This window comes from Astatotilapia calliptera, chromosome 7 (genome assembly GCF_964374335.1).
Source record: "Astatotilapia calliptera chromosome 7, fAstCal68.1, whole genome shotgun sequence".
Classification (NCBI taxonomy): Eukaryota; Metazoa; Chordata; class Actinopteri; order Cichliformes; family Cichlidae; genus Astatotilapia; species Astatotilapia calliptera.
The window spans coordinates 48,824,449-48,836,287 of NC_137428.1; the positions used below are offsets into that span (position 1 = coordinate 48,824,449).

Genomic DNA, 11,839 nt, shown 5'->3' on the forward strand with positions numbered 1-11,839 from the left:
CCTAGATGTGGTAACCTCAGGCAATCGTCTGTGGCGTGCCTGCTCAGAGGATGTGCTGGCACAGGTTGCTGAAACATAACCCCAACAGACACTTTCACGTCTTTTCCTGTTGACAGTTTCCACCCTCCTCTTCACGGTTATGCAAATGGCTCAGTAAGCCAAATGTGGCTCAGCTCACAGGAGATGCTCATGAATGCTGCTATTGAGTGCTCTCTCATTATTACGAGTCATACACTGAAACATCACCTACTCAACACCTATACTGACAGAGCAATCAAGTCTGAACTGTCTACCTAGGGCTTTTAAACACAACACATTTTATGTATCCACATTAACATGTATGTATATTTTTTAAGGTTATCAATGTTGCCAGCTTTTCAGTGAAGGACTTATATTACAATGAAATATGTCATGTTTAACTTGCACTAATATTTTGACAAAATGTCTCAAATCAAACTGATTTAGTCTTTTAACAAAACTGCAAAAATCCAGCAGTCTGTGGTAACAAAGTGAATAGCAAAGCAAAGGCCAATAAAAAAACATTTATTTAGAATACACACAGTTTAAAACATTTCCTAAGCAATTTCAAATTCAACATTACATCGTAAAAACCCATGTCCCTGTTGCTGATAAGCACTAACTAACAGGATGTGACCAGTCAGCATTACCGCGCCTTCCAAATTGCTGAGTGTTCATTCTGCAGACTCTGTAGCGTTTGCTCAGCTAATGAGCGAACTGCTCCAAAAAATTTCTGCAATAAACCTGCATAAACTGACAACAGTAATGATGAGATGCTTCTTTTGCAAGACCCTGCTCAAGTGAAAAAAAGGGTAGATCACAACCTTCACTGTGCTGCACTTTGGCCATTTATGCCAACACGTTTCTCATTCTATTCTAACTGCAGCTGCAGACGTATGATGTTAGGAATATGCATGTGGTGAAATACTGTGTGAGGAAAGTCTTTTCAAGCTTTCAATTGGTCAGATCTGCAGAACCATTCAGAAGAAATTCTAAAGAACCATATATGGGCTTTCACCACCATTTAGAATTTGCATCTCGTTAAGCCTCCCACTCAGATCTCCATATATGCTTCTCGTATTGGCGTCTGTTTCAAAGAGTTCAGAGTGTCCTCACTGCCCTGGTTTGGAGTGGACAGGTACTCTAACTCATACCCTCCGCTTCTGTTGACCGGGCGGACTTCACTTGATGTTTTCTTATGTTCCAGGATCTGCTGTAGCTGATGGCTGGCATATTCTGGCTTCTTGGTGAGAGGTCCTGCAGGAACTTCTATACCCAGGATGTCAGTGACCATGTAAGGGCGAAGCCAGCCGACCAGAGGGGTGCTGCCAGGGGTGTAGTGGGTCTGCCGATGGTAGAAGAGGAGACCATCCACCTGCAACCGGAAAACCAGAATTAAGGCAAACATGAAACACTGTTTGCATTTAAAGAATAACTGGAGATAAATAATTCACAGTCTGCTCTTACACTGAAGCTGTACTCTGCTGCCAGGGCTGCCTTTATTGATTCTGCTGTGCAGTCTGTGCTCTGGAGCCCCACAAACCGGAACTGTGGGACCAAACAAAAATCAGAGAACCACACTGCTAGCTCAAAACACAATTTGCCCTCTTGTCACATGTGAGAATTTGCCTTCCAGTGACGAATCTACTCAGTAAGCACTGAACCTGATTTAGCAGATTTGGCAGTTCCACACAAACACTTAAGAATGAATAGATGGACCTTGAACTCAAGCTCTCTCAGGCCTCCACAAACATCCATAACCTTAAAGATGTGTCACTTTAGGGCGCATTTAATACAAAAAATTGGGGGACTGATTTTCTTTTTTCTCCTTGGCCTGAGGAGTTCCACATTTAAGTTTGGGATTTTATTAAAACCATATGTGGAAATAATGAGCAAGGCACAACAAACACAATGCAGACAATGTGTGACTGTGTAAACACGTTGCAGTGTCCCAATTAACAAACAATAAACTTGGACTTTAAAAAAATGGAGGCACAAGGAAAAAGGCTTTGATTTGTGTTGCTGGTACACACAGGGTTGCGTTTGGTGATCTCTGATAGGCTGTCGGTCTCCTGGACTTTGGACTGGAGCCAAAAGAAACGGAACTCGGTCTGTTGACGAGAAATCAAGCAGTGAGAACAAAAAACTGCTTTTCACCTTCTGAGCCAATGAACTGGACAACATGGCAACACAACCCCCCCAACATAAGGCACATCTGTGTCCCAGACTCTGCTACTTATGCAATTAGACAAGCATTCCTGGATTGCTGGAAGATTAGAAGACAATCTTACTGGGCAGTCGTAGACCGGGTGGCCTCTCCAGCACATGACGTCCAGAATGTAGTAAGTTCTGTCCACCTCGCTGTAAATGCAGTCCAAGATTGTGTAGTCTGCATGCAGCACATTACAAAAAGAAGCTTTAAACTCTTATTACAACTTCATTCTCAATCAATAAAATCAAATAAGAAGGTATAACTTCATATTACAAAGGATCAGATATTCACTGCTGTGAAAAAGTAGTTACTCTTTTCTTGATTTCTTGTTGATTATTTTGCATATTTGACAGACTTAAATGCTTCAGATCATCAAACTAAATATAATATCAGATAAAGATAACCTGAATAAATACAAAATGCAGCTTTTAAATAATGATTTCATTTATTAAGGGATTTAAGTTATCCAACCTACCTGACCATCTGTGACCCAGTAATTACCTCCTAATCCTATCAGCTTGTGCAACAACTGCAGCCAACTGTTTGCAATAACTCATAATAATAATTTTGTCTCACTCTTCAAAATTGTTTTCATTCAGTCACATTGGGGGTTCATAAGCATGAATGGTCTGTAAAGTCATGCCAAATCCAATCCAGACTTTGTCTAGGCCACTCCAAAACTTTCATTCAGTTTGTTATTCAGCCAGTCAGAGGTGGACTTGCTGGTGTATGGATCATTGTACAGCTGCATAATCCAACGATTTTTTAGACTCCACTAACTACAGCAAGTTGTTCAGGTCCTGAAGCAGCAAAGCAGCCCCAGAAGATCACACTACCACCACCATGTTTGAGTGTTGGTCTGATGTTCTCTTTATGAAATCCAGTGTTAGTTTTACACCAGATGTAACAGGACTCAAACCTTCAACTTTCATTCTGTCAGCCCACTGAATGTTTTCCCAAAGGTCTTGGGGGAATCACAAAGATGTTTTGGTCAGCAGTGGTTTTCTCCTTTGAACTGTTTGCTCTGGCTCTTTGTTACTGCTTTGTCAGGTTTTTAAACTTGTCTCTTTTCTGTAAATGCCCACTTGAAATCAGGTTTTCTCAGTAATTTCCGCTTTGGTAGTTTTAATCTGAGTAAAAATCTCTTCACAAGAAATGCAGTGCTGCCTAAACTAACGGAAATATCTGAAACTCACATTCCATAGTTTTCTTTTCTTAAATGATAACATCGTCTAATCAAATGGAAATCATCTGCACTTGTACTTCATACACAAAACTCCAGCCTGTCAACTACTTGCCTAATCCCATGTAGTGAGCTGTACCGATTGTCCCACTAATATAGGTGGAGTTGAAAAGGATGTGAAAAAGCTTTGTGATTATCACATAAAAAAAGCGCCTGGAAGCTGTTTCGATGTGGCTGAAATGAAATAAACTCACAGGTGAATGGGAGAACCTGCTGTTTGCCGATCACTTCCTCGTGTTGTTAAAATGCCTAAGTGGCCCATTATAGAGATCCAAATACACAGTCGGGCCCACCTACCTTTTCCCATAGCAGAGTTGTGTCTGTTCCCACCAGGCAGCAGGGAGGGGAAACGGTTCACACAATAGCCACTTTTGGTGTACGCTGCAGTGGAACCCTTTAGAAGAAAACCAGAAACAATACAGGAGGGAAGAAACCAGTGTTATCATTTCATTTACATGTCTCCACAATTCTGTCAATGTGAGCATTAAAGAGCAGGAGTTAGAAACGGCTTTAACAATGTTTATGTTCAACTGTTAAAAGGGAGAAAAATAACTAGAATGTATTTTCCCCTCATGGTTGTCCTTATTTTCTCCATACATCAAAGGCAGCTATCAGACAAGTGCAGTGCATTTAGAGCTCCGCATGTAAGGTCAGCTCATTGAAATCTAATCATAGGAGATAATTTACATTCACTGGCCACTTTATTAGGTTTACACTGAGCACAGCTACACTGCTTCAATCTGACTGGAAGGGAACAATAGCTCAAATTATGACTCGCTACAACCAAAATATGCAGAAGAGCATCTCTTCCGGTCAGCATGACGCTGAGCCTTGAAGCAGAAGGGCTACAGCAGCAGAAGAAGTGTGATGAATCTCAATTTGTGCTGTCACATTCAGTCGATGGTGTAAGCACGAAAGCACAGATCCATCCTGCCTTGTATCAAGGGCTCAGGCTGCTGATGGTGGTGTAATAGTGTGGGGGATATTTGTGGCATCTGAGCATTGTTTGAGACACCACAGTTGACCCTTTATAACTACAGCGTAAAGGCAGGTCTGGTGGAAGTAGCAAGGTGACGTAAAAAAGCAGCGAGTGTATCATCACTAAATATTGCATTTCCTTGCAAAATGCCTATGATCAAATTAACTGCTTGCCTCTGTGCAATAAATGAGGCAAAGCTCTTTACATAAGTGGAGCAAGAACTTTTATGACTCATGTTGTCAGTTTTTAATTGTAATGTAGTTGTAATCAGTCATTTAACCTACAGAGAGGTAATCATATAGAGAAGGAGCTCAGTTTTCACAGCACAGTTTCACCAACACTATGAGGACCACAGTCTTAATCAAGCGTGAATACTTAGTCTCATTCACTCTTCCTCAGGACATGGAAAACATCTTCATCTTAATCTCGTAACCTTTTTTTTTGTTTGTTTTTGGTGCTGATTCAGGGAATTCATTGACAGCGAGCTCGAGCCGTGATATAATGAACAAGGAACCAGATGACTGTAGATGCACAGTCATTATGATTTCCTCCATGGTTGCATCAGAGGGTGTGTGGTTTCAGTAACACTAGTACAACACCAGCTTCTGGGTGCAGTAAGAGGGAAAATGGGTGCAGTTCAGTTTCCTTGACATGACTACAATTTCAAGGAATCTCATCCAAGCATTTGACAGCCTTGCCATTACTCATGAACATCAACATCATCAGGTAAATTGCATATTTAAGGCTAAATCACATAAACAGCTGAGGAAAAAAAAAAACCCCTCAAGTGCACTTTTTCACAAGAGGCTACGATAGCTGCTTTCACTTCCCTAAATTGATGTCTTGGTGATGATATTGAAATTTCTACAGAGGATATAAGATCTTAAAGGGTTTGTCTGCGGTTGGGTTTTTGACTTTCTCGTTTCTCATGAATCAACAGAAGTCGTCCTGAGGATCACCGCTCCCCCTGCCTCCACGCAACTCGACTCCAATTTTACTCGTCAATTTGGAGTTCTGTCACAGCACGGTTCATTCTCGGAACACCTTCTATTCGACATACTTTTCCTCACTGCTGGTTAATGAACTGCATCTTATTTCAGATGATCTTTGCAAAACAAAATAATAAAGATGAAACACTTAGTGTGCTGTAATCACACTCCTGATTTTTTTCTTTTGTTTTAAAATCCTTTGTTGGTACAGCAGTGCACTCCTGGTCTCTCTTTAAAGCTCAAACTCACTATTTATTTGAGCTCTGACTAAATCATGCTGGTCGTCAACAAGACTTATCTAAAGGAAGAAAGGAGGTGTAAAAAGGCATCCACAGGTGAACCTGCAACCTGCTCTTCTCACTGCTCCTTTTTAGGGTTAAAAAGGCACATTTTAAAGTTCAGTTACCAAGTTTTCTAAACTTATTGAGCAATAGTTTTAATGTATATTGGTGATGCCAATATATACCACACTAATATTGTTTATGACTTCTGCTCTCCTTCTCCAATTTTTTACAGCCTTGGTACAGCCAGGATTATATGCACAGCAGCAAAAGAACACAAGGGAAGAAAGAAGGGACAGAAAGAAAAACTTTGGATATTAATAATGAATATCAGGTATTTTATCTCCTCTGCACCTCTGAAGCTCCCGCTTTCAAACTCGCCCTGCTTTTTTGTTATTGGCAATAAGGTTTGGACTTGATAACAACTCAGTGATTCCAATTCTCTTATCGCTTCTCATTGGCTCGGTTCTGGCAGTCCCCACCATCGGTAAGCAGCATAAAAAAATTACATTCATGCAAATTAATTGCATACTGTGGGTCAAATGTTTGTGCATGTTTGTTAAAGATATTTCCCCTCTTTGGTGTGATCAGTGTTGGAGTCATTGCTCAAAAAAGTCATCATTAAACATATAACACAGAACGCCTTTCTTAAAAGTAGTCCAGTACATCATTTAACTACTCCCAGGAAAAACTAATTTATTATACTGCAGGTTGCATTACTTTCATGCTACTCTGTAAAATAGCTGAAACACCGTTTCATGATCATTATTTAACAATATAAACCTGAGGCTACAACCACACACACCAACACAAATCCCTAATGAGGACACATCTCTAAGATCTTTCTCTTAGCACAATACAAAGCTGACCACACAGAGTGAAGATGAAGAAAAAAGACATCGCTACAGTGACTTTGCTTTAGAAATGGGAACAGGTAGCAAGAGAGGCTGCAGCCTGACTGCTCATCTGCTCGTTACCTGTTGAAGTTCAGGGTCTGGCTGCTGGGGTCGGCATTCGCTCAGCTTTCACTCTGGGTTCTTGGCTAGCTTAGCGTTAGCATGCTGTCTGTGCAGATGCTTGCAAAGAACCGAAGTTGTGTAAGCAGCATAATGCAGCTGTTTCTATCCTTGGTGCAGTGTGCACCTTTATCTTGTCCTTTTGTGCAATAAAAATAATATGTCTATATCCATGCCATGGACTGCGTTGCTATTTCCCTCTGACACATGAACTGAAATCAGCTGTGAGTGCAAGAACTGATAAGCAGGATCGATATGCAGACAAACAATTCCAAGGAATTGGACTACTGGGAAAGGGTTCTACAAGAATTGGTTCTCGATTCCCATCCCTAGTTGGCAAGTTAAATGAATGGCAATGCAAACACAACACAGTCAGCTCAACTTGGAAATTTGGTGATGATGGATGGATGACCTGTGCCGATGACCTACTTGAGCTCAAAATCAGCACGCTGCCACAAGTTTAAAGAGGAAAACCACCAAAAAACGCTCAAGAAGATCCCATCTGATTATTTTGTAGGTATTTTTTTTTTAGCTTTTAAACCAAATTCTTCGCTTTATTTTTTCACTTTCTAAATGGAGAAAAGTGGTATAAGCATGACACATATTAAAAACCTCCGTGTTGCTTTTTTTAATCATTTCTGGAGCACACAGTCATCTTTCTAATTTAATCTACTGATTCTAATCTATTGACTGTGACTCTTTATCGCAGCTCGAGGAAAATTCTCTCAAACTGTTTGCCACATTATTAAGATATTGGGCAGCGTACCTCTGACAAGGTGGCTCATTTCAAACACAGACACAATCCACATCGTCCTCTGCAATACCACGAAGGCAGCGTTGAAATAAAAAGCAACAGATGCAAAGTACAACAATCCTCTCCAAACACACTCACTTTAGCACTGCACTCAAACTGCAGGAAATACTGACTGCTGTTTTTCAAAGACTGATACGACTTTTGATCAGGACTGCAAGATGACAATCTGATGATTCAAAAATTCAGAAATCAGTAAGCCTTCTGTTTCAGTCATCGCTGTGAATAGTGACTACAAAAAAGGAATGTTTAAAGAGATGACTTTAAAGTTACTCGCTAGATTCTGAAATTCAGAAACAGGCATCAACGTGGAGGCAAAGAAAAGAGGAACGGCTCCTACCTTAGAGGCAACAATCAGAGATCTTTTGCCCACAGGAGAGACCACCATCAGCCAATCAGTGTCCAGCTCTGATGGTATATCCACTAGCCACTCTGATAGCATGAGCTGAGGAGGAAAAGGGACATGTCACCTTCATCAAAACTTTATTTAAGCCTACAAGAATGACAATGACAATGAACACAACAGTGTGAGTTATTACAGAGTTTCATGTTTGGTGACCAGGAGCCCCACTTTATAACAGACTGTCATGCCACATTTTAGCTAGCTTTAGTATTCAGAAGTTAGTACACCAAAAAAGACACTTTTCTTTCAGACTCAGAAACAAAAACTTTCCCACACAAACAAACTCTTTGTTCCATGCTTTGTTTGTTGGGATCTGCCTGCTCTATTCTCCAGACCGGAGTTGTAACTTTAGGACTCAAGCGCCCTCTGCTGGAAAAGACAGGAATTCAACAAAACTTCACACAGCAATGTCCATGCATCAAACACTGACCTGGTTTGCATAATGTTTTGGCAGCTTCCTCCTCTCGATCTCCATCTCCTCCTCTTCTGTGTTGCCATCTTGTGCTCGTTCTCCCTCCTCCTGTTTCTCCATTTCTTCCTCCCCATCACTGTCTGCCCCCGTCCAATCCCCATCAGCCAGACGCCGTGCATGGTTGACATAGTTTAACCTTTTACTAAAATAAGAAATGGAAAAAGAGTCACTGAGATGCTTTTGCATGGCGCAGTGTAAACATATAGTGTTTTACACCTGTTTAAGCTTATCTCCACTGGTTGCCAGTGAGGATTTGAATGGAGTTCAAGAAAAGCCGTTCATGGTTTGGCTCTTTCCTACATCTCTGACCTCTTACAACCCTATTCAGCTTCCAGGTCCCTCTGGTGAGCTGATCAGATGCTTCGAAGTGTCCCACGCTTCACATTTACCAAAACAAGCTTTATAAATAAATCTGAGTTGAGTTGGGGCTGTGATGGTATGGGGGATATTTGTTGACATGCTCCTTCCCCCTTAGTGCCAACTGATGCATGTAAAATGCCACAGCTTGTCTGAGTGTTCTTGATGAATATGTTCATCCCTTTATGGCCACAGTTTACTCATTTTCTGATGACACAGTGCAAGGTAACACATCATGTCATAAAGAATCATCTCAAACTGGTTTCTTGAGCATGACGAGTTCACTGTACTCAAATGACCTTCACAGTGGTGAAGAGGATTTGTCTCCTGGACAAAGCCGACACATCTGGAGCGACTGTGTGACAAAATCATGTTAGTGTAGAGCAAAATCTCCGAGGACTGTTTGCAGTACCGTGTTGAATCTGTGCCATGAGGAATTAAAGCAGTTCGGAATATCAAAGAGGGTCCAGGAAATATGTACCTAATAAACTGTCAGGTAAGACTATGTAGATGTTAAATAATGAGCTGGATGATTACCTTTTTTGCCAATCAAGAAAACGCTGCCGTCGCTCACTCTGCTCCAGCACACTGTACTTGCTTTTGTACTGGGCCAGCCGAGGGTGGGGGCAGGCTGTACTGTTGGGCTCCTTGGACACAGCAAAGCTGGCCGAGAGGGCTTGGGTCAGGTCATCCATGAGGGCACTGAAAATCAACACCCCAGTACTTATTTTATATTACAAGGAAGAGTGGTTAATAGGTCTGAGAAGTAAGACTACAGGCAACCCAGTGGCTTATCTGTTTTTGTGTGCTAGAGCTCTTGTACAGGTTAGCTTGAAAGATTAACAATATGTACTTCAACGTAGTCATTATATTCTAATGCTCAGTGTTTGTTGAGATGCACCAGTGTTTATGTGCTTTTAATTTACTGCAGATATCTTCTGACAGTTTGGTTGCGCATTTAAATTTAAGCCATATTGAATGATTCAGGCCTATCAGCATGTGTTCAAAGATAGTGTGATAAAGAGCGGAAAGAGTTTCGATGTCTCGATTTCCCTTGAAATAGGGACACATCTACCTATCTCTGAATGTTCATTTAAATTACAATGTTGGATTGTAGCAACTTATTAAAACTATATGAAATAATATGACTAGTGTCCCACTTTCGATTTATGGTCATGGTTGTTTTGCATTTGGCACATTATTTGGCCTCAACATAAAAGTAAAGTTAAAGTAAATTAAAACATTTTTCTACAGCACCTTTCAAGGCAAATATCAAAAAGTGCTTCATAACAAAATGCCAAAAATATAACAACATAAAGTTACCCATAAGCAAGTTTGTAAAGACGAATTTGTAGCTGCTTTTTAAAAATATCACCAGACCACAGATCTCAGTCCAACTCCCCACCACACAGTGGCAGATTTAGTTGACTTCACACATAACACTATATTTTTAACGTATTTATAATTAAAGTTTGAGGATTTCGTTTCTAAATTAAACTCTTATTTTTCCAAAGCCCATGGGTAATCGTTTTACATATTCATGATCTTAATAATGACGTGACTACTTATGAATACTTCTTCATAATCTGTACATCCTTAATAATTCATCAGCTAATTTCTACAAATTAAGTATGTCATGGCCGATTATTTGACCTTCATAAACCAGCGTTAGTAGCAATGTTAACATCTAGTCCAATTTGCCCCCCACGATCACCGAGAGCTTAGGATCATCCTGTATGTACTCTAAATCAAATATAGTCTATAGAAAGTGCGGGTACAAGTGACTTTGCTTGTACAACATTTACACACTTAACTAGGACAAACATGTGCTGATTGACGGGATGTTTTTTTAATTTAAGCTTAATATTGCACAGGTAATACCAATATAATCAAGCACCAAACGCCCTGGTCTAGTGGGGCATCTGTCTAGATTGTACTTCGCGGAAAAAGGCCAGAAAAGCCTCCTATTACGGACTACTACAACTGGCCAGTCACATAGCTTAGCTGCTAGCATTGCATCGCGCTAAACCTGCTAGCACGCTCTGGTTGCTAACTATGCAACCAGTTAGGAACTTTGACCCTAGCGCGTTTTGCAACAAAAACGTGCTTTCGTACAAACTATACACAAATACTGGACTCAAACGCAATGCAGTAAACTTTATGAGATGTTAGTTTTCACAAAGCTAGCGTAAACAGATACCTTGGACATTCAGGGAGGGTGCTGCCGAAACGTCACGCTGTCATCATTTTTGCCGGGTGGCGTTTTTCAGTTGGCCGACAAAAAAGCTCAACCTAACCCGGAGTTTGTTTTTTCACACGATAGAAATAATATCGGTCACTTATGTGGAACTATTACAAAAAACAAAACACTCTCAAAGTTATCCTAGCAAATTTGACGGTGCTAAACGTGTTAAATAAATAAAGTAGGGTAAAAACAACAACGTTTAAATGTAGAGGAGTTAAAAAGTATAAAGGAGGCCACATAAACATGTACTGTATATAAATTCAGTTTAAACGCAGCACTTAAATGAGACTATTACGGCTACATTGTTGCTCGGTTGGATAGTCTAACACCTTATGTCTAAGAATTTATTGAAGCTTTGAAATATATATCATATCAACGTTATTGTGGTAGCCAATAGGAAGTAGGTTTCCTAAATTATAAAGACTATATTTAATAGTAGTAAGCATCACTGCAATAATAATAATACACTAAATCGTAATTATCGCCAACATTAAGCTTAACTATAGTGTAAAGTATAATTTATTATTCTTTTTTATACTTTTTAAAATTTAAGTTGACTTTCTGAGTTAATAGTTTTTCTTTCATTATTTTCAGAAACCTGGTATTTATTTTCATTATTCAAGACAAAATATACAAGAATAAACGAAACAAACAAACTAAACTCGAAAATACAAAACTATAATATGCCTGGTAACCCACGACATAAATTGTGCTTGGATGTTGTAATCTTCACTGTATGTAATGCTCCTTCCCTCCTGGAGGGGGCGGCATCGAGCCTGTTCCGCCTCTTCCAAACAATATAAAGGAGCTGAT

The 11,839-nt window shown here is 40.1% G+C and overlaps 1 protein-coding gene across 1 annotated transcript; it reads right to left on the bottom strand.

The window, feature by feature from the left end:
- Positions 1–527: 527 nt before the first annotated feature.
- snupn (snurportin 1) lies at positions 528–11,271 on the bottom strand. Its single transcript, XM_026175225.2, has 9 exons — positions 10,982–11,271; positions 9,319–9,483; positions 8,383–8,566; positions 7,890–7,994; positions 3,771–3,867; positions 2,310–2,407; positions 2,052–2,129; positions 1,486–1,566; positions 528–1,393 (listed from the first exon to the last, which is right to left on the bottom strand). Exons 2-9 carry the CDS (start codon positions 9,474–9,476, stop codon positions 1,073–1,075), a joined length of 1,122 nt encoding a protein of 373 aa, XP_026031010.2. The 5' UTR covers positions 9,477–9,483; positions 10,982–11,271; the 3' UTR covers positions 528–1,072.
- Positions 11,272–11,839: the final 568 nt, after the last annotated feature.

Bases quoted from the DNA above. Each gene is read 5' to 3' on its own strand.
- snupn (XM_026175225.2), bottom strand. From the start codon at position 9,476: ATGGATGACCTGACCCAAGCCCTCTCGGCCAGCTTTGCTGTGTCCAAG. The intron at 7,995-8,382 runs GTCAGTGTTTGA...TTTCCTCCTCAG, and splicing joins CAAAACATTATGCAAACCAG to CTCATGCTATCAGAGTGGCT. The intron at 3,868-7,889 runs GTAGGAGCCGTT...TTTCTTCTAAAG, and splicing joins CTCTGATTGTTGCCTCTAAG to GGTTCCACTGCAGCGTACAC.